The 20811-nt window shown below is 41.0% G+C and overlaps 1 protein-coding gene across 6 annotated transcripts in view; it reads right to left on the bottom strand.

Moving 5' to 3' along the window:
• The window catches only part of GABRB1 (gamma-aminobutyric acid type A receptor subunit beta1), a 143538-nt gene that overhangs the window by 8860 nt on the left and 113867 nt on the right, over positions 1-20811 (bottom strand). For all 6 annotated transcript variants that reach the window (XM_074904735.1, XM_074904736.1, XM_074904737.1 and 3 more), the window contains 2 exons: positions 574-711; positions 316-468 (listed from right to left, as the gene is read on the bottom strand). In XM_074904735.1, the coding sequence (XP_074760836.1) occupies positions 316-468; positions 574-711 (291 nt within the window). The remainder of the gene's footprint in view (positions 1-315; positions 469-573; positions 712-20811) is intronic.

Raw genomic sequence — 20811 nt, 5'->3', positions numbered from 1 at the left:
CAGCACAGTGTAGATATCCTTGGATAGCCAAATTAGACCTTTATGCTAGTTTGGAAGCAAGATACTTTTGGCCTAATCCAAAGACCATTATGGCAACTGCAAGTCAGTCAGGGTACCAACCTAACTGCAGAGCAAGAACTTCAGATGTAGGCAAGGTGACACCTGACACCTGCCTGCCTGCCTAACAGCAAAGACCCTACGCTGCATGTGTTAGATCACGATAAATGCTGCTGCAATCAGCTGTATGGATTTGGTGCTACCGTATTCAAAGGCAACAAGTATCTATATAGGTCAGTGATTTTGAAAAGAAGTTACCTAGAGCAACCCTGGCTGCAGAGGCATCATAATTGATCCAAAAGGATACCCATGACAGAATTGTGATCAGCGTGGAAGGCATATAGGTTTGCAAAATGAAGTATCCAATATTTCTTTTAAGCCGGAAGCTAAGTGATAATCGAGGATATGCTCCTGAAAGAAAGAAGTCATATAATGACTAATGCCTAACAAAAGTTAGACATTGATATTTCTGGGCTGGGGAAGAGGGGGGAACTTTTTTAACTAGCCGGTGCTTACCTGTTGTAAATTCCACTCTCTTTGATACCATCTTGTAATCAACAATAGAAAATTGTGGGAGCTCGATGTTATTAACTCCTGTTACTGCTGACTCTCCTCCATTCCAGTAAAATTCAATATCATCAGTAGTGTATCCATCTGAAACAGAGGCACAATTTGATTATTGTTTTTTCTCTTTGTTTTATTACTTGGCTTAAATAGTTGTGGTCAAAGCGGAAGGAGCTGCCGTTAATCAGGAATTCAGCCTTCTGCTGTGTGACATTTCTGTTATACAGAAGCCATGTAGCCTTGTCCATACCCAGGGGAAGCTTCTAGGTATGGAAAGGGAGAAGACAACAAACAGGACAGAATTTAAGATTAAAGATCAATTTTTACCTAGCTCTAACACTACTACTTTTCATTCAGGCTTGAGTTGGTCACTTAAACCAATAGACTGATATAACATCAGCAAAACTTTTAAACTCTCTAGGAGGAGCTCTGACAGTAAGTACCAGGTTCTGTTCTCAGCTTTGCATTTGATTTCCTATGCAGGCTGTGACAAAATACAGAGTTTGGAGCCAGTGGAGGCAAAGATGATTCTAGAAGAATTCAGGTGCCTGTACTATTACCTGACAATGTCTGTCGGAGATGTAGGTATCCCTTTGATATTCATGCAACATTTTATATTTTAATTAGACCAGCCATCTTTGATCTTCTGTTATCACAGAACTATTTCCTATCAACTTCAGAACTAACATGTTTCTTCTCTTTCCCTTTAACAGCAATGTTGATTATTTATCATTTAATTAAAAATTAATTTGCCATTTTGAATGTTAACATTATTGTTACAATTTTCAAAAATAATTTGATGAAACTCAATAGTGACTGAGTTTCAAAAAAGCCCCTCATAATTTATGACATTTTGGAAGTAATATTTAAACTGGTTCCAATTTACTGCATTTTACTACTTTCTCCAGATATCTACCAAAGGAAAGAACAACATCTCATCTATTTTTGACTTTTCCCTCAGGTGTTAGATTTAAACAGATTTAAATCATATAGCACAGATCAAATAAAAGCATATGTTTGAACTCAGAGTTTTAGAAAACTTGACAGTGGTTTTGCCAGCTGAACCAACCGTAGCATCAGAAGCCTCTACAGTGTTAGGAACTTGTCCTTTCATATGCAGTAGTAATGCAATTTCTAGCTAGGGAAATTGATCTTGAGATGTCTTTGCCTATGATAGTGCCTGGTAATAGCCTCATCTCTGGAAAGCTGACCACATGCAGAATGGGTCCATAGAGCTAGTTTCCCCGGTGACAGAGAAGTTCTCACAACTTGCTGCCAGGCTCAGGGGACTGCTCGGAAAGTCTGCAGTTATTGAACAGCTATCTTTTGATGCAAACACACAGCGACAGGTTGAACAAGGTTAAGTGTTCACGTATCTTATTTGTGAACAGCTCAGTGCCATGGTTTGCTGTCTGAATTGCTCCTGAAACCGCACTAACCTGTGTAAAGTGAATTGCTGCTGTTTCCTTAAAACTGTGCTTCCCATTACTTATGATAACTTTTTTGAAATGAACCATCCTAGGACTGTCACACAGGGCTCTCTGCATGGCTGGTTTTCCTTCCTTCCAGGGAGAAGCCAAAAGCTTTTCATGCAAAAGGTCGAGGTAGCTGCTTGGTAGTGGGACTTCAGTAGCTGGTTTAAAAGAATTGCACACAAACCATGGGGCCAACATGAGCTACATGTAGGGTGTAACACAGAATGATTGAAAAAGGGAATGAAGACTGTTAAGTCTGTTTGAAAGGCCAAGATTAAGATTGTCAAAAAAATGTTAACTTCATTTTCTTGTAAATCTGTTTTATAAAAAAATCTCCCTTGAATTTTTTCCCGTTTTAAAAAAGATGGAGCAAAGAGAAGAAAAGGTAAACTGTCATCTCATACTGAAATGATATTGATCATGTGTAGACTTGGTACCACACAGATATCCTTGACATGAGGTAACACTCATAGCTATTGTCTGTAGGGGCTAGAATAAAAAAGAAAGGTGCAGCACTACCTAGATGTTGCATAAGTATTTGCTGCAAAGTCACAGGTGAAAGTTTAGATGTGAGAATCCTGGATTGTGCTTTAGGGTTTGGAAAAAAATGGTGAACCTGATTCTTCTGTTCTGTGCCATCATCACCTGGGGTCCTTTTCACACCCTTCCCTCCAATTTTGCTCTGATCGTGCTGCTTCCTCCACCGGTGTATGCTGGGAGCCAGGGCAGAGAGAGGAGCCGTCTCCAGTTCTCAGCAAGTCATGACTTTATTTGCTCTCTCTTTAGGCAGTCTCTGCCAGCCTCTCTGAACTTCCTCTACCTTCTTGACAAAAGAGGGAATAGTTTGGGCACCTTATTGCAAATAAAATTCCCTTCCCTGAAGGTGAATTATTGTAGATTTACTTGTTAAACCATAATGATTCCAAATAAACACCTGGGATATCACAGGGCAGATCTTAAAAAGAAAACAGGCACAACTTCCCACAAAAGGATTGCACATGTACAGTGTGTGGTGATGCTGGACCTTTGCAAAAGCAGATTATGGGAGTTTCGGAATGTAAGCCAATGTACTTTTCACTAGCCTTGAAAAGGTTTCTTTGATTTTGGCTACTAAATGAAAAGTTGAACTACAAGGTTATAAAGTCAACTGACCAAAAGCAAGAACCTGGCATGGAAGATTTCAGATGATAACAAACCATCATTGCTGGCAAGCCATGTCTTTAACCTTTACAGATTTAAAAAAGACTTCCAAATGCTTCAAAAAATGGATCTAGTGTGAGCTACCGCTGTTCCTAATATGCTGATAGGTTCCTTGAATTTAGTCTGGTTAAAGATGAGGGAAATTATGAGAAAGGACTAGGAGCATTCACATTTGTTAGCGCTCTTTTTAGAAGAGTAATTGAGCAAGAACATCTTCCTGCGGTTTTGTCTAGAGAAAACCTCAGTACAATCGTGATTTCTTTGACAGTCATTGTAATAACTCTGCTAGACACTAACGAGGTGTGTAAACTCTCCCCAGGCAGTCCATTCCCTGATGTGATATGATTTTTGTTGTGTGATGCCCTTCATTATGTGCTTTGCACGTTGTTCTAGGTGTGTGAGAGGCACTGCTTTCACGGCTGACGATGGCTCACAGGCGCAGGCCTCAGAAGCCCGCATGTTCACAGGCGTTGACATTGCTTTTTGCTTTCCAAACTTGAGAGGACCACAGTTGGCTGTGGTATAAAGACTGGAACTGATCTCAGCTCTGAACAGGGTTAGCAGAGGACAGATCACTACTTTTTGAAGTGTGTAGTACCTTTAAGTGAGAGAAGTAACCATGTAAATTAAGAAACATTCAGTGTGGAGCAGCACTAGCTTCTGGCTAGCAGGTAGTGATAAACCCTCATTTTTGGCAGCATATGCCTTTAACATTTACAATGGAAAAAAGCTATTTCCGTGATGGAAAAAGCACGCCTAGTCTGTGCAGTGGCCAGCTCCAACACGCTGATTTATTCACTGAACTTATCTGTACTGCCCAGGTATTCCCTCCGCAGCTTTTTTCCCATGTGATCTTTTTCCCTCTGGGTACATATCCGTGTCACTGCTTTAAAGGGATGCCTCTGCTTTTGTGACAGAAAGAGCAGTGCTTACAACTGGATGGTGATGTCTGAACACAAATTTCATAGAAGTCACATACTGGGAACATGAAATATTTTGAGTATGTTCATAAAAGCTGTCAAGAGTGGTTGCAACTTCAACCGCAGAAGTCTAGAATTCCTTCCCCAAGTATCTAAGACATTAATGATATTTAACTGGTTTAGTGACACGAGTTAATCTCAGTTATGCCCGTTCCCCCAAAGCCAGAACCAGGTTGAGGGCGCGGGCCCGCCTGTGGCCGAGCTCCCGCCGCGCTCCCCTGGCCCCTCGCCCGACGCCCACCAGGGGGCGCCCGCGCTCCGCGGCGGCGGCCGGTCCCGCGCAGCGCCCCCGCCGCGGCGCGGCCGTTGCCCCTTGGCGGGAGCGGCCCGAGGGCAGCCAGGCCCGCCGCCCCGACCCTGCCGCCCCGACGCTGCCGGCCCGACCCTGCCGGCCCGAAGGGGTCTCGCCTGTTGCCGAGTCCGGCCAGGGCAGCGATTGGGCCGCGCCTGCGGAGAGCCGCGTTCCCGGGCGGTGATGCGCGCCGGGTCGCGGCTAGGCGGTGGGCGGCTGTGTGTCGCGGTGCGCTCCCCGCGGAGGCTGAGGCTGCGGCGGGCCTTAAACGTAGCTGCTCGATATTCCTGGTGCAAACATGGCCTGATTTCTGGGCTAGAGCCCTAGCAGTCTAGCCCCCTTAATCGAACAGTTTTCCCAGGATTGCTGCGTGTGATTTTGTTGATCTAAATAATAAGCCATCACTAAGATTTTTAATTAATACAGGTCTCGTGTAAATTATTAGATCTATTTAAGCCTTTGTTTACTTGCTAGACTCTTCTGGCTTCAAAACCATTAAAATATGTTTAAATGCCCATCTTGAGATATCAAGCTTTTGTTTCCTAGAAAATAACGTCTAGAAATATAGTCCTTGATGTGCCAACACTTTTTTTTTTTTTTTTTTTCCTTTAGATCAGCAGCTGAGATTTTCAGTGAGAACATTTAGGCAGAAGTACTATATATCTAAAAAGTAACTAGATTCAAGCACGGCAAGAAATAGGTTATGTATAAACCTTGCTGTTCATAGAAAAATGTATTTTTGAAATGTTGCTGACATTGTGATATAGCTGAAGTTAATAGTCTATTAGATCTTAATGTCACCAGGTTGTTTTATTTTCCACTGCAGCACTTACTTTCTCAAATACCTCTGGGATAAATAAAGATCTGTATTACACTAACTTAATAAATAAAGTAATGGTTCTACTATTATTACCAATTCCACAGAGATGTCCAAATGGAGCCCCATTTTCCTTCTGATTCACCAGGGTAGGCCGCTCTGAAACACCAGCAACAGGGTCTCTGCCTTAGGGATCTGAATCTAAATAAGGCATTTCAAGAGATCATTTAGCCTTGTGTAAGGACATGAGGCTGGAACCCAACTCTCTTCCATCACTACTGGATTGTCCCTTTCCTTACAATTTAGTCTTTGTTGCTGAATGTATTCTTACAACACCACTTTTCTTGTTTAGCGCAGTTATTATTCCTCCAACTATTCAAACAGGGAGCTAAAGCATTTCTTCCACACACCACTGAGGTGACCCTTACAGTGGTAAATTGACTGTACTATTTCAACTTAAACCCAACATGTGAAAGGGACACTGCAGCTCTGAAGAGGTGTTTTGCAAAGCAATGTCATCCGTTAACATTACAGTGATAGAAGTGCTCGAAAAGGCTCCCTGCCACCTGTGTTCAAGTGGGTGTTTGTATCTATAAGTGACTTTTTTTTCACTGAGAAATACTTTCTATAGGCAGATGGCGGATTGTAACTGGGGTTATGAGTCAGAATTTAGCCTAAGCAATACTGACCCAAATGAAAACTTGGTTAGACTGCTGGAGTACTATAAATTGTCAGTTATTTAAGAAGGTTTCTCAAATAAAAATAAACTAGCATATGGGGCAATCTGTTCCATCCCAGTTGGAGACATCACTTCCTAGCCATTAGAAACAGAAAATAAACGTTATTACAGCATAAAGTCACTCTTGCAACACCCTAAACTAGTTCAGAGAGTGAATGATAACCTTGCCTTACTGTGCAAATACCTTTAATATTGGTACATTATTACTTGTTATCATTTTCTGCCCCTCTAACTTTTTAAATCTCATTTGCCAGTGAGAATACAAGGTTGAAAATCCTTTGGGAGAAGAATTGTTTGGTTTTTCTTAATATCTCCTTAATGGCTAACACAGCAGGACTTCTCAGTACCACTGTAGTCTCAACAGATGTAAACACTGAAGATTTCTGGATAAGTAGTCAGACTTCTACTGAAAATGCCTTACTGGTTTATTTGTCTCTTTTTACTGGATTATACCAGTGATGTCAAAGGACATACCAAGCCTAAAATAAATATAATGCAGTGCACAATCAGAAATACACGTTAGTATGTTTTATCTAGTATGGCTTTCGTGTGCAAGAGCCTCTTATAAGGCATACTTGTATTTTAATTTTTTTTCCTGTGCATTTGTAAGAGTTTCATTCTCATTATCTATAAAAAAACAAACCAAGGAATTATTAGGAAAGGAAAGGAGAGCTAATGCAAAGTTCTTCATTTGCATTTTCATATGCTTTCCAGTTCATGTTGTGCTATTTCTTGACTATTATATGCAGTTTTCTCTCTTTCCCCAAAATAGCTGTATTAAGTTGGCTACAAAGAAGGGCCATGGAGATAATTAAGGATAAACTTGCTTCCATTGAAGGAAGGACTGACTGAGTCGTGCATCATTCTTTAGCCTGGAGGTAAGATGGCTGAGGGAAAGTTAGGACAAAAGTCTAAAATCACAATAAATAAAATTAATAAAATACTATCAAAAATCCCAAGTTGCATGGTGAGCTTGAACAGGACATGTTAAATCACAGTCCCTCACACTTCCAGATGAAGAAAGCAACAAATCCTATGTATAGTAGCTAGTTTGAAAGAAATAAAGGGAAATACAATATAAACAGTGTACAAGGTGATGTGTCAGAAATTTACGCTTGTTCAGAAGCTATCACATACTCACAGAATAAAAATCCATCCAGGTTATCAATGATACTATTTCTGACTTGAGGTAGCCAAGTACAGAACGCTAACTGGAGGAGTTTACTGGGGAAACACCAGCATGTATATCCTATGCTGTGTTCTAGCTTCATAAGATAAGTGTTACTGGTCACTGCCAGAGGGAAGATGATGAGATAGATGTTTGATCTGAGACAGTACAGCAGTTAAGGGTCTGGCATGTTCCACTGCAGCCGGATTTGCTCGTCTCATATCTTTAATCTTTACAACTCGTATTTTTACTTCATCACTGGAGTGCTGATTTTTAGCCTGATGTTGAGAGCCTCTGACTCTATACATCTTTGTGTGATTCATGTAAATTAAAGTGTGATTAGAAAACCTTGTTCATGCCCACACATTTTATGGAGTAATAAGAAACCTGCCCATAGGAACTTAGTGGCCAAAATGTCACTGAAAACTCAGAGATCTCTTATACGCAAATGTTTAGTGATCAGTTCCAGTGATTTAACTTTGGATTTGAGATGTTTTGATGACCTGTTCTCTCAAAATTAACAGCAACGATATTGGGTTTTAAACTTTTTTAACAAAGCAAGTGTGCAGTATCTGCTTCTGACTACTGTCTTCTTGTGCAGATTAGACCCTTGCGTAACTGTATGTGTAACATGTACAGATCCACAACTACTGCTAACACATCAGCCCTGATAAGCACAGCCATTATACATCAGTTTCTACAGATCTTTAGCTATTTTCTCATCTTATAATCTAGTTTGAGTGGCTCTGAAGCATGAAGGTTTAAAATGTTACTTTAGTTACTTTGGTAGTTCCAGCTGCTGTGGATCTGTTTGTTCAACTGCTTCCATGTTTCTCACTTCTTTGCCTGAATCCTCTTCTCCTGTGGGGTTGAAAGCAGCAAAATTCTGTCATCACCATTTTCTTGTCTAAAGGCTAGTCAACAGTGATCAGGGCAGAGCTTGTGCATGAGGAGATTAACCCAGTTTCCCTGCCTTTTATGCACGTTCACTTGCTGCTGGTACCAGACTGTCCTTGAGAGATTGGAGCTGGGGAGAGAGGGGTTGTTTCTTTCCAGTAGCAAGTGTCAGAAATCCCAGTCGTCTTATCTTGCTTTTGTTCTGAGATGCCCTCTACCTGAATCTGTTTTGAACTTTCTCCTTCTCCCTTTCTTCTTCTCCTTTTGAGTGGACACTCATACTGGATACCAGCTGTATCTTAATCTGCAGAAAGTTGAACCAAAGGTCCTGAGCTTTTCTGGTGAGGTTTGCTTGCTTCCCCCCCCCCCCCCCCCCCCCCCCCCCTCTTTCTTTTTATCTTCATTCCCCCCTCATTTGATGAGGAGGGAAAAAATCCATCTTCAGGAGCAGCAAAATGCAGACCCTAAATTGTTTCTACTGCAATCCTGGCAGCACAAACTGGGAGTGCCTGACATGGGATGAAATACCTCAGTATGTTGAGAGAAGCCTGACCCCTCCTGGAAGCCCAGTGTTTCAGTCCGTCACCTCTTTTGCTGACTCAGAGGACTTCCACACCTTCACGTGAACCAGACTAAGGTGACTTGCAGTGCTGTCAGGAGCACATTTTATGTAGAGTTTGTAAGTCCGATGCAAATCACCCTTTTCACCTCTTCGTTTCCTTTCTCATCTGGAGCTGCTGTACAATAGATGGCTATCCCTGTCTGAGCCATAATCCTGGAAGTTTGTTCTGGTTTGAGTTGCTTTACAAAGTTAAAAAGAGAACAACACTATTTATAAGCACATTATGTAAACACTAGCAACAGAGGTCCAGCTGCTTAGCATTCAATTAATTTAGTTCAGTCAATATTGCATGGTACATAGTTTTGTCTGCTCGTATTGTAAACACATCTTGCCCTTGAGCACTTATTTCATTTCACTAATTAAGATCTACGTCTAAGTGCTCTCATTTTGTTGCCAGGCAGAATCCTCCAGTTTTAGATACAGCTGTTGTACTCAGTGAAAAAGGCATCTGAAATCCAGGTCCATCTGGTTTGTGCTCCAGCGTGTCAGGCCAAAACCTGCTCTTGTTTAAGGCAGTAGGATCTCTGCTTTCAACAAGACTCACACGGCAGATGAATCAGGACATGTTGTGTTTCTTACTTATGCCAGCATGGCTTATGCAAGTACACCTTATGTTTCTATGAAATATTGTGTTCCACTGAAATGCTGAAAACCCTTTAAAAATTTTAATTACTTAATTCAGGTGCATAGATTTTTCAGAGGTAAATATGGAGGCAAGTACAAGGCCACTGTACTTGGGCTTTTTAGATAAACAATGTTTATCTAATTTTTCATCGTGGTCTCACTCACTGTTCTGACTATGTAAGTAATTCTCAATTCATGAACAATCGTAGAAAGATTTAAAGTTATACTGAGCTACTTGAAAATTTTTGTTCAGACAAAATTAAGAATAATTGAGTGAAAAAAGTACTTTTCTAAACAAAATTAATTTCAAATAAGAATACCATTTTGACTTTTGAAAATTAAATATTGACTCTTTTTAAAAAACAGATTTTACAATGCACATGTATTGTGCATGTATGACACTTTTTCTGCATGTATATTTTGCCAAAATAGTTACACATTATTGATTTGATATACTTCACTGGGGAAAACGCCTTGCCTGAAAAATACCATGTTGTTCTTTATGACACTGTTACAAGACCATGAAAGGAAATGCAGCTTTGACTGTTGTTTTAAAACTTTGTCACTGATCCTCTTTAATTCTGTAACTGTAGGTAAATGCTAATTCTGTACTGCCAAGAAACAGGAGCAAGGAAGTCATACAAAAAAGCAAAACGCAAGGAAAAGTACAGCCAGGTCTATACTTGGTAATAGATTTATAGCTCTAACAGGAAAAAAAAAAAGAACTTCAGACTGAATTCTCGTCTTGGTTCTACAGAAATGACTCCCATTGCTTATTAAGCTGGGATGGCATTGGCTTCTCCTGAGAAAATTTAACTCTGCTAAGGCAGTGAGATAAGTCATAATCATTTAAAACACTGTGACACATAATGCAGTTCACAACTGGTCTAAGCAGAGCAAGCTACCAGCATTTTTTGGGTGGCCTGTGTTGCTAGCAATGGTTACAAACAGAATGGAAAAGAAAACTATGGTAGAAAATAGCAAAATTCTGTTACTACTAAGAAATTATACACCACTTTTCATCCATAGACTTTAATACCATACAAAATGAATCCATCTCCATTTAGTAGGGAGACCTGAACTGCATGAAGGGGAAATATAGAAGGAATATATTGTACTTTACCAACGTGTTATTAATTTCAATAATAAGCCAAAACCAGGGATATGTAGAGAAATGTTAGTCCTTACTAGTCTGGTATGACTAATGAGCCTGGGCTGAAAATCAGAATTAGCAAATTGCATGTTCCCTTGGGCAATGAACAGGCTGGGTTCAGGAGAGCAGTACAGTTCTGCACCGAAAGAGATGAATGGCTTCTTGGACACCGAGGTGTCCATGATACTGCCGTGGTTGCTATTTTTCCTTAAGCACTGAAGAATGAGTGGGGGATTCCTGTGGCTAAAAGCATGGGCTAAAATCAAGGAACAGGCTTTCTAAGTGCTTGATGTACAAAGTCTGCTTAGTATCTGCAGTTTTGTGTGAAGGCAGATATGTGGCACACACTCGTTAGCGGACTAATACAAGGTGTTAATGGAGGGGCAGGTGCTCTATAGAGGGAAAAGGTCCAAGATCTTCCAATCAAAGGATGCAGAATAATTTTATGTGCGCCTAATCTTGTTGGTACAAATTCCTGCCCAAAGGAAGTGTATGAAATACTTGAATTATGGATTCTGTTGCTTTGACCCTGACCATGAATTCAAATAAGGCAGTCATGTTCTGTGTGGTTTGGATTAGAAATGGTAATCTGTTAAATAACTGTGTTTTCTCGTGAAGAACTCTCCATAGGTAATTTAGTGTTCCTAGGCACTCACAGAATATAAATGAATGAGAATTGAGATAGATTGCTGAGGAGATTAGCCATATATTCTGAGTTAAAAGTAAGTCCTTGTGGGTATTAGCCAAAATTGCACCTCAACAGCAGGAACAGATATACTGGATAGCAATCTAGCAACATTTAGGCACTACTTCATCAGCTCAGATCTGTACTTAGAGTTACTGTGCAGCCTTTCCATTTTCCCTGGCCATCAGCACTATGGCTATGCAGCCCTGATCTTGGACGTCCAGTGTCTCGTGTGAAATGAATCCTTGTCTAATTCAGTTTCCATCTACATGCTGATGGACAGTTGTCCCTTGTAGAAACCTGGCTTGCACTCCAATGGTAACAAGTAGTCACAGAAAAACTGAGGGAGACAAACATTCACCTCTCTGCACAGATGGTTCCTGCATAGCCAGGGAGATCTGGGCTGGCAGTCTGGGAAACTTGGTGCTGTTATTTCCATGGAAGCCTAATGAATTGAGAGCTGCCAATCACCGGAAGAGATAAATTCAGTGAAAAATCATATCAGTATAAATAAACTCTTCAAATACAACTGAAATGCTCAGTGTTTTCTTCAAGTTTCTCACAAACTGTGGTTTGCTCATAATGATCCATGTTTCTTTGTACAGTCTGTTCTTGCACTTAATGTTTGTTGCTTTAACCTTATGAGGAAGATGAATAAATAAATACAGCTGTTAGAGGTGGTAGCAGAAAGCTAATGGAGGAAGCAATAAGAAATTTATCTGAGGGACTCAATTCTGTTCTCAATTCTGCAGAGTAGATTCCTGAGGGTTCGAGGACTCGTATGTGAGTATACTGCCCGCTTAATAAAACTACTTCTTGTTAATGTTGTCCCAGGTCAGGTAAGCAATCTTTCCACACTGAGACTTGAGGCATTGTGTTTTGTTTATTTGTGTTACTGCTGTGTCAGGGAGCCATAGGTATTGATCAAGACATAGAGTGGGTAGGCACTGAACAGAGAATTTCCCAAGATTTATAATATCTGTAAACTCGGATGCATTTGGGGCAAGGCTTAATTCTTACAAACTGAAGTGAATCCATAAGTACCAGAATCTTCCAACTTGTTCTGGGTTTTGTTTGTTTTATATGGCAATTCACACCTTGGCAGAAGACAAGTAAATACATAAACTGTACTTATGGCTGTAGCACCCTAGGACAACTGCATTATCTTAAAGCACAATATGCCAGCTCTTCCAAAAATGTGATATGACCAGGTGCAGAGATTATTTTTCCCGCTGCTCTGCAGAAATACAGACTCATTTAAGAGCACAGCTGTTTCCAGAGAAATCATTTCCTTCTCTAAATGAACACTTGTTTTTGAAAAGCAAGCCCAGCTTTTCCTTTTGCTGTTCCTCTGGCCTGGGGGCTGTCAGAAGCTGAAGACTGAGACCTGGTGAGGCTGTACTGGGAAGCGACTCCGCCCCAGCTCTCCTGTCCTCTGTGGTCATCAGGGAACAGCCTGGTATTGGTACCTCCGAGGCTACTGAGATGGCACTAAAATCAGAAGAGCAGTCAGTGAGAGTAACTCTGCATTCCTCTCTGTGTGACAGAAAAGATATACCAGAAAGGTGACTTGATTAATTTTGTGTGCTCATGAACTGAAATAGTTGAGTATCAAGTATTTGCTATTAAAATCTATGCATCCATACAGAGACAAGCTACCCATCTTTTCGAAAGTAAAACAGGGAAGTCATATAGACTATACTATTAGCATCTGAGTAACTTCTAAATTTGTGTGCAGTGTAAAAATACATGGTGAAAGTAAAATAACTGGTTTACAATCCTCTGGGGAAAAAAATCTTTCCAAAGTGTAGAAACAGAGCAGTTGCTGTGGCTTAACACTAGTGTACCGTGAAGAATGAATTATTTTAGCTTAGTGACTGACTTGAAAGATGAGTGGTAAGGAATGACTGAAACTGAGCCAGAAATACATTTTAAATTTTAATGTGAAAAAAAAGAAACATACAGTCCTATTTGGCTAATTTCTCAGTTTCAGTATCAACAGGCTATTTGTGAATCTGCTTCTCAGAGTATCTGGAAAACAACTTGCTCAGCTCCACAGCTCTGTGCTAGTCTTTTTCTCCCAGTGATGTTTAAATCGGCTGCTGTGGATGCTCATGCCGTAACTTTAAAATCACTCCTGTTTTGCTGCCAGCATGTTCTCTGAAGCTCAGAAGGATGGCATTTTAGCTATGTCAGAAGTTAATGTGGATCTACAGACTGCTGTGTGCTCAGGCAATCCTTCTGAGAATGAATTTGCAGTGATACAAGCTCAATGTGTGTATTCTGCATAGGGTCTACAAAGCATCCTAGGGTCTATTATCTGAATGTTTTTAAAGTGTGTTTCAAATTGCAAAATGTGTTGCCCAGAGAGTAGTCACTTTGCTGTCCCAACGGGCAGTATATATGCTGGGATCACACGGGCAGCCTGTGTGTGCTGTTCTCCATTCCTGCTCTTGCTGAGATGTTTCCTATGGTACCATCTTGCTTGTTTTATGAGTGTGCTGTGATAAAGTGTGTTTTTCTGTTTTTCTGGTGGTGTTAACCATTCTTTTGCTGGGGTTTGTGGGAGCTAGTTGTTTGAATCTGATTCATGGCAGAACCCTTGTGAAATAAGGCATTTTGTGGATGTCATAGAGCAGGCAGCAATGGGAGTCCAGAAGAAGGCATGGATGGACACCCATCTGCACACTGGTGAATTGTGAATGCTGTGAACTGGATGAATTGCTAAGAACCTCATATTACTTATAGCTGGCAGATTAAGTCAAGATGGGCAGGCAGGATCTCCTCTGCTTTTTGCATTCAGAGAGTTAATTTCAGAAAGATCCTACTGTTTGAGTGATCAGTTTTGGAACAGATACCCTTCTCTCTCTCTTCAGAGTCCACCAAGTTTGAAATAAATTTAAGGCTGAGTATGTATTTTAGAGCAGTTAAAGGAATTGGCCAGAAGCAGAAGAGAGTTCTTATTCCCAGTGCTATACTGTAATAACCAGAGACAAGTCAAAGTAGAGAAAATGAGTTTTTTTCTCCAGGGTTTGCAGGGCCTGTGGGAAACAACACATTCTGGGACACAGGTTTATGGCTGACGCATCTCATGAGAGAGCAGGGGGAGTCTGACAGGTGGGTGAGTGAGAGAAGCTCATTTACAGATGTGGCAGAGCCTAAGCAACTGCAAAGGGTGAGAGCTGCCCTCATTAAAAACATCAGAAAGATGGAATCTCTTAAAAAAAGGTATAGAGTTGAGCATCCTTCCAGCTTTTTTTTTTTTTTTTTTTTTTTTTAACTGGGGTCTTTGCAGCTGGTTTTTAGAATACTCTGAGCAACGAGTTCCTTTGGGAGGGAGAAAATATGACTTCTGTGGAAGCAATTTGATATGCTTGGTGAGAAGAAGCAGCATGAAACCAGATGCCCTTTTAATGGTTTTGAATAGTTTCAGAAGAAGATGAGTGGATCCAGCTCAAAGCTCCTACTGCCTTAGGTACCAGCACAGTCATATTAATTAGTGAATTTTTATTGCCAGGCATGAATAAATTACTAGATATCTGGTGTCTGCAGACAGGCAAAAGAAAAGCTGTCTGAAAAAGCTTGGATTTAAGACAAGTTTTTCATCTCTAATAAAAATAAACCTTTTTGTTTGAGGTGTAGTTTCTTACATCTTTGGTAGTTCAAATGCAATCATACCCTGGATCAATGCAATCTTGTCTCAAGCAGGGAGCTGTGATAAATGTGTTCAAATCTCATTCTGTCAGACCACTCTGTGCCAACAGAGGTGATAATGAATGTTTAGATATGAACACAGTTGTTTTTTCCAGCAACAAACTATGTAGAGGTTCAAATGGAGTCTTTTATTGACTCACTGCAATATTCCTTAAGTTGGCTGAACTTTCATCAAAGCATTCCATATATTTAGTGCTAGGTCTATTTCTATATGAAGCAGGGACAGCCATAAAAACAATGAAGTCAAGACAGAATTGCCATTTTCTATGCTGTAGCCAACTAAATGAATCCTCTTCTTTTCCCCAACTCACTCTGTTAAGGTTTCTGTGGGCTTGTTCAGTTCACCCACACAAGTGGTTTCTAAGAGTGCTGCTGATAAGACTAACACATGGTTCAGTGTTGCAGTGTTGATCCCTGAATCATGCTGCAGCATTACAGTTGTCATAGTGACACAGATTTTTGAGACCAAAGGGACAGTTCTGATAATCTGCTCAGACCTGTTGTAAAACACACAGTACCTTGCCAATAAGTAAGTGACTTTGCCAAACTGGAGTGCAGCCTGGCCCTACCTGTCCTGACAGTGAAACAAATTTCACTTAAATTTGGGGGATGCTAGAAGAGAAACCCCAAATGGGGAGTTAATTAAATGTCAGAGTGGTGCTGTCAGCACATCATTTTTTTCTTCTGAGTGAAAACTGGGTGCAAGCTTAGTCCACCAGGTCACACTGTGATTGTGATACTGGCAACTTCAAAGGGACAAAGAGTATTAAAGTAGTAACAGTATCCTGTCTTATCTTCTGGGTGGTGCGGTGAGGTCAGTACTTGTATTTGTAATGAAGGATGCTAGAGTGGGGCAGCTCTGTGCAGTCAGAAGTCTCTGACAGACAAGTGCTGGGTGATTTAGCTACAGAAGTTTGATGCTAGTGTCCCTGGTTGTTTGCCTCCTCCTTCTGTCTGCTCCTTTATCAGCTGAGATGTGTGTCTGCATCTCACTCATGCTAGTCCAGAGCCTGCTGCAGCTGCTGATAGGGACAGTGGGCTTGTGCCAAGGCACTGGGTTGTGAACTTCCATAGCAGCTGTAGCTCTTGCCAGAGGCTACCTGGTACAGCAGATCTAACAGCTAGGGGGATTTAACATCTTAAATTGCCAAGCTGACATCCATTAGAGCTCACATGAGAATGTCAATCAGTCTGGTTAACTGCCAGCCAAGTATTAAGTCTCCTCTGTCCCAGCATATGTTAATCTTTGAGAAATGGATTGTTACAGATCCCAGCTCTGCTGATGAAGCAGTTCCAATTATAAAATTCCTTGATTTTATACACAGAAGTTTCCAGTGGCCATCACGGTATTAGACAGTGAAACAGGTGTAAAGCCTCTGATATGGTCTCCCCATTTGCCACTGCAGAATTGGAATAAGGTGAACTGCTTGAGCAAAGCCATGAAAATGTGTGTGAAGGAACATGTGCAGCCAAAATCCTCTCCTCCTCCTAAATGTATACATTTCTCTGCTTGTCAGCTGGGCATACATAGCTTCTGTGGTCCTATAGGATAGCTTCAGGAAAGCTGAAAATGTAGTTTTTTAATGGAAATAATCTGCTGGCTCAATATAAGCATGTATTATCCCTGTGTTGACTGCTCTGCTGGAGAGGTTCGATAGTAGAGCAGCATTTGATTCTTTGTGCTGTTTTCCCATTCTTGTGTAGCACAATTGTTTTGCTGCTATTTGCAGTGCCTTAAATTCCTCACTGGTAAGTGTTATTAAGGACCAATTCTTAGCACTTTAGATTTTCAGGGATTGTCTTTGGCTAATTTCCACAGCATCCCTGTGAGGCGTAATGACTCATTGCCTTTCTGTTCACAAATAGTGCTATGTGCATCTATTCTTTGAGTAGCTTAAGAGCAATTAATCCATGGGACTGCCCGGTTCCTCTGAAGCATGCTCCTTCTGCAGTAGGTGCAAGTCTCCCTTAAAAACACAGGGGAACTCAAGAGAGGTCCAGGTTGTGTGTGCTACAGCGTTGTTCTCTGGCACTGCTACAGAGCTGCGCAGCTGTTCTGGAGGCACTGGGAAGCACTGAGCTTTTGGAGGGGAAAATGTGTCTCCAGCTTGCTTGGTTTAGAGGTGGGGAAGCACCCTGGGACAGGGAGAGGACTTGCTCAGATACCACCATCTTGCTACTCTTAAGGGATGAAGGAGATCCTGCAGCTCTCATGTTGAGAGGGAGCTGGGGAGAGAGAGAGGACAATGTTTGCTGCAGCCTTCTGAACGTCACATCCATGCATGGTCAAGCCACAGCCTGACCCTGGGTAAAGAAGCAAGACTGAATTGAGGAAGCAGACAGGGCTTCAAACACAAGGAGAAAGGATGGCACAGCATGTAACACTTACGAATCTGAGTGTAAAATCTGTTAGCCAACAAGTTTTCCAAAGGATTCTGTTCAGGGAACTACTCAGCAGCCCTAGTGTCCTTGTACAGAGGATTAGAAGAACATAAAGCTCATAAAGTTCAGGGTTTTTATGTGAGTTTAACAATGGTGTGAAGAACACATGATCCACCTTGGTCGTGGTCTAGTGTCTGAGCATTGGTTTAACTGTAAGGCTTTTGCTAGCTGTTTCTATTGCACAGTCATACTGCTTGTGATTACACCTGCAAGTATGCACCTCTATGCGAGCCATGCATTTATATCTGCAGGAGAGGGGAGATCAGTTTAATAACTACTGCACGATAGTTTAATAACCTATGCAGGATAGATATTTTACTTGCCCATACAGATCTTTGACTTGGTTTATTATTCACCCATTGCCTTTTTGCTTAAATTCCAAATTGTTGAGAGCATTTACTACAGGCATGGAACACTCCTCATAGACATGCATCTTCACTTCTGAGTTACAGTGCTTCTGCTGATCAGATCTGATTTAAAGGGCGGGGCTGAGGAAAGGGCCATCCACTTGGAACAAACATTTGAAACAATTAATAAAGAAGCAGATAGAGAAGATTCTCAGTGTAAGTTGTGATGGTTTAATAGACAAAAATGGAGCCATGCCAGTTTTCACCAGCTGAAGATCAGACATTACTTCTGTGTCAGATTACATGCTGCTGCGAGCTACTACATTCAAGGCTATTAGAGTTGCATAGATTTACACATCCATACAGGTCTTTTTGTTCTCTAAGTGTCCAGTTCCATTTATTGTTTTCTTTCTGCATGCATCAAGCTTGCATGATTACTGGCAGCACCAAAAATGAAAATGCTGTTAAGAAACAAAGTTAGCATTAAAAGGTCACTGTTACTGTTACTACATGCCTGCTGAAGCCCAGAAGCCTGTAGGTAGCAGAAGAATAAAGTCAGTGGTGATGGCAATTTAGAGCACATCTCTTCAAAGTAGTGATTATTGTTCAGTGATGGTTTCCTTGAATGGTACTGGTCTGGAAGCTGGTACCATGTGGGTTAAACCATATAACTGTACACAGTACAAAAATGTACAAAACTATTTTCCAGTGCTTTGAAAATCGTCTGGGAGTGCACACAGTACACAGTATCGGTCTAGTGGTGAGAGATGCTGCTTGCTGTTACACAGTCATTTCCAGGATTGCTTAGTGATTACAGCACCACCTTCCCTGGCGCTTTTAAAGGAACAGTTCTGCCCCAGGGTTTGTTTAACTCCTGTCTCTCCCAAAATTGAGGTGGATAAGACTTTTTTTCAAAGGGATATTTTTTTAACCAAGAAAATGTTAATAATTTGATTTTCATCCCAGCTCTGTGAAGATTTGTATACTGGCTTAACAGCTGAATAGATGAAGTGCATTGCAGAAGCTGGGAGGAGGGGTTGAGAGTGAATCTCACAAACTGGTTCTGTCATGGAAGAAAATGTCACATGCCTAATGCATGTGGCATGAACAGAGAGGCAGCTGTCATGGTTATCACCTCTATTCTGTCCCCTGGTAGCTTTCAAGGGGATTAATGGCAGAGTACTCAGGACAGCTGGCTTACTTGTATTCAAATGCTTAAGAAAGGAGTAGGCAGCCTGCTTTTCAGAATGTTCTTCTTCCAGGTATGATCAAAAATTTTCAAGAGTCTTAGAGTTGCAGAGGAGAAAAGCTGTGATGCATTAGAAGGTGTGTTTTAGGTGGACAATTGTCAAAGATTCCAGTGCTCATGACATATCTACTACTTGTGAGCTTTCAGTTGCAGGTAAGCATGTTCGTGCTTTTAGAAAATCATTCAGTTGTTAGCAGAACTAATCTAAATACTCATGAGAAGTAATGCTCTCTGCCAATTTTGACCTGTTGGCAAACTGTGAATAAAGATTTTGTTGATTTCTTTGGATCAGCTCAACAAGTATTAACATATCAACATATATATCTTTGGAGACATTAATTATTTATAGCAAATGCTCAAAAGGTCTGAAAAGCAATTTTCTTTTGGGGATGTGTGACTGGTCATATGGGTGGCATGGTATTCTCTCATCCCTGATTGTGTTAGCATTTTAATTGCTTATTCCATCTGATGCTAATTTTGATTCTTGATGAGCTCTCAGTGGTAGTACTTAGTCCATTCTCACTGAGCACTCATCCCTACAAAGCTTTGTTTATGTGAAAGCTTGTGACTAAAGAGATATAAACCAGCCAAGCATCAGTCTAGTTTTGTTATTTGGGCTGTTAGCTGATAAATACTCATGTACTTTGATCAGCTTTAGTCATGATTGGGCTGGAGACTTCAAATCAGCTATCTCCCAGCAAATAAATTCAGGTATGACTTCAGTATGAAGGCGACTTCAGTATAAAGTCGCCCATTTTGATTACTGTGACACTGTATATATATCCATTTCTTCTGCTTATCACATAGAAAAGTTACTGAGGAGACACGTTATGCAGTGTATTTTGAAAATCAAGATATGACTCATTCTCCATTGCACCGCTTAATAAATGTAAGCCAGAAGATGAGCCAAGCAGTGGCAAGCAACATCAGGAAAAGTGGTTTGTGCCAAAAAAGGCAGGGGACTGCAAAACCCAAGGATGGGTATGACAACCATGCAGCTTAACGAGTGGCTCTGTTGGTCTCGTGAAGTGGCGGATTATGAGACTCGGACAGAGTTTTGCACTAGCGGAAAGTAACTGGAGAGATCAGCAGGGTGAGGGCAGCACTGGAAAGGGAAGTTACAATTGCCTACTGCCTCTGCTTCTTGGGACTGAGAAGAAAATGGCTGTATATGTGTTCATACACAGGGGTGTGGGTGTGCAGGGCTTCAGTCAACTCAGAGCAACGTAGATACGGACATGATAACTGAAAGCAGATGTGCAGGGAAAGTTAATGCATGTTGGTCTAACACAAGTATTAATTATATGCACATCGACTTGGCCCAGCTTGCCACATTATTGTGTCTGTTGAGGAGGTTTAATATGGTGCATAACCAGTATGTCCTTTCAGAGACTTCTTTGTATGTGTTTAATGGTGAACAGAGAATAAGCTATTGTGGTGACTCGGGACTGCAGCTATTGAGGTGCTTCACAGGGAACCTTGACAACAGTCTCCCTGCTTCTTTTTCTGAGATGTCTGCCTGCAATGCCAAAACACTAGGATCTTTAAAATAAAACCCACTGTTTTTTAATCTCTAAAGAAATAAATGTGCAGATTCTGTTCAGACAACACTCTCGAGTAAAAATAATTTTCACTGAACCTACTGTGAATGTTTACTTGATTGAAATTTTTTGCTGGTGGAATAAACAGTTTGTTCTCAGCCTGATGGAGAATTTCTAAAATCACTATAAAATGACATTCCAGGAAAAGGAGCAAAAGCAAGTAATTCTTGGGGAAACATTTCAAG

The sequence above is a fragment of the Athene noctua genome, chromosome 4 (assembly GCF_965140245.1).
Source record: "Athene noctua chromosome 4, bAthNoc1.hap1.1, whole genome shotgun sequence".
In the NCBI taxonomy this organism is placed as follows: domain Eukaryota; kingdom Metazoa; phylum Chordata; class Aves; order Strigiformes; family Strigidae; genus Athene; species Athene noctua.
The sequence above is the reverse complement of the archived record's forward strand: the minus strand, read 5'-3'. Positions and strand labels throughout refer to the sequence as shown.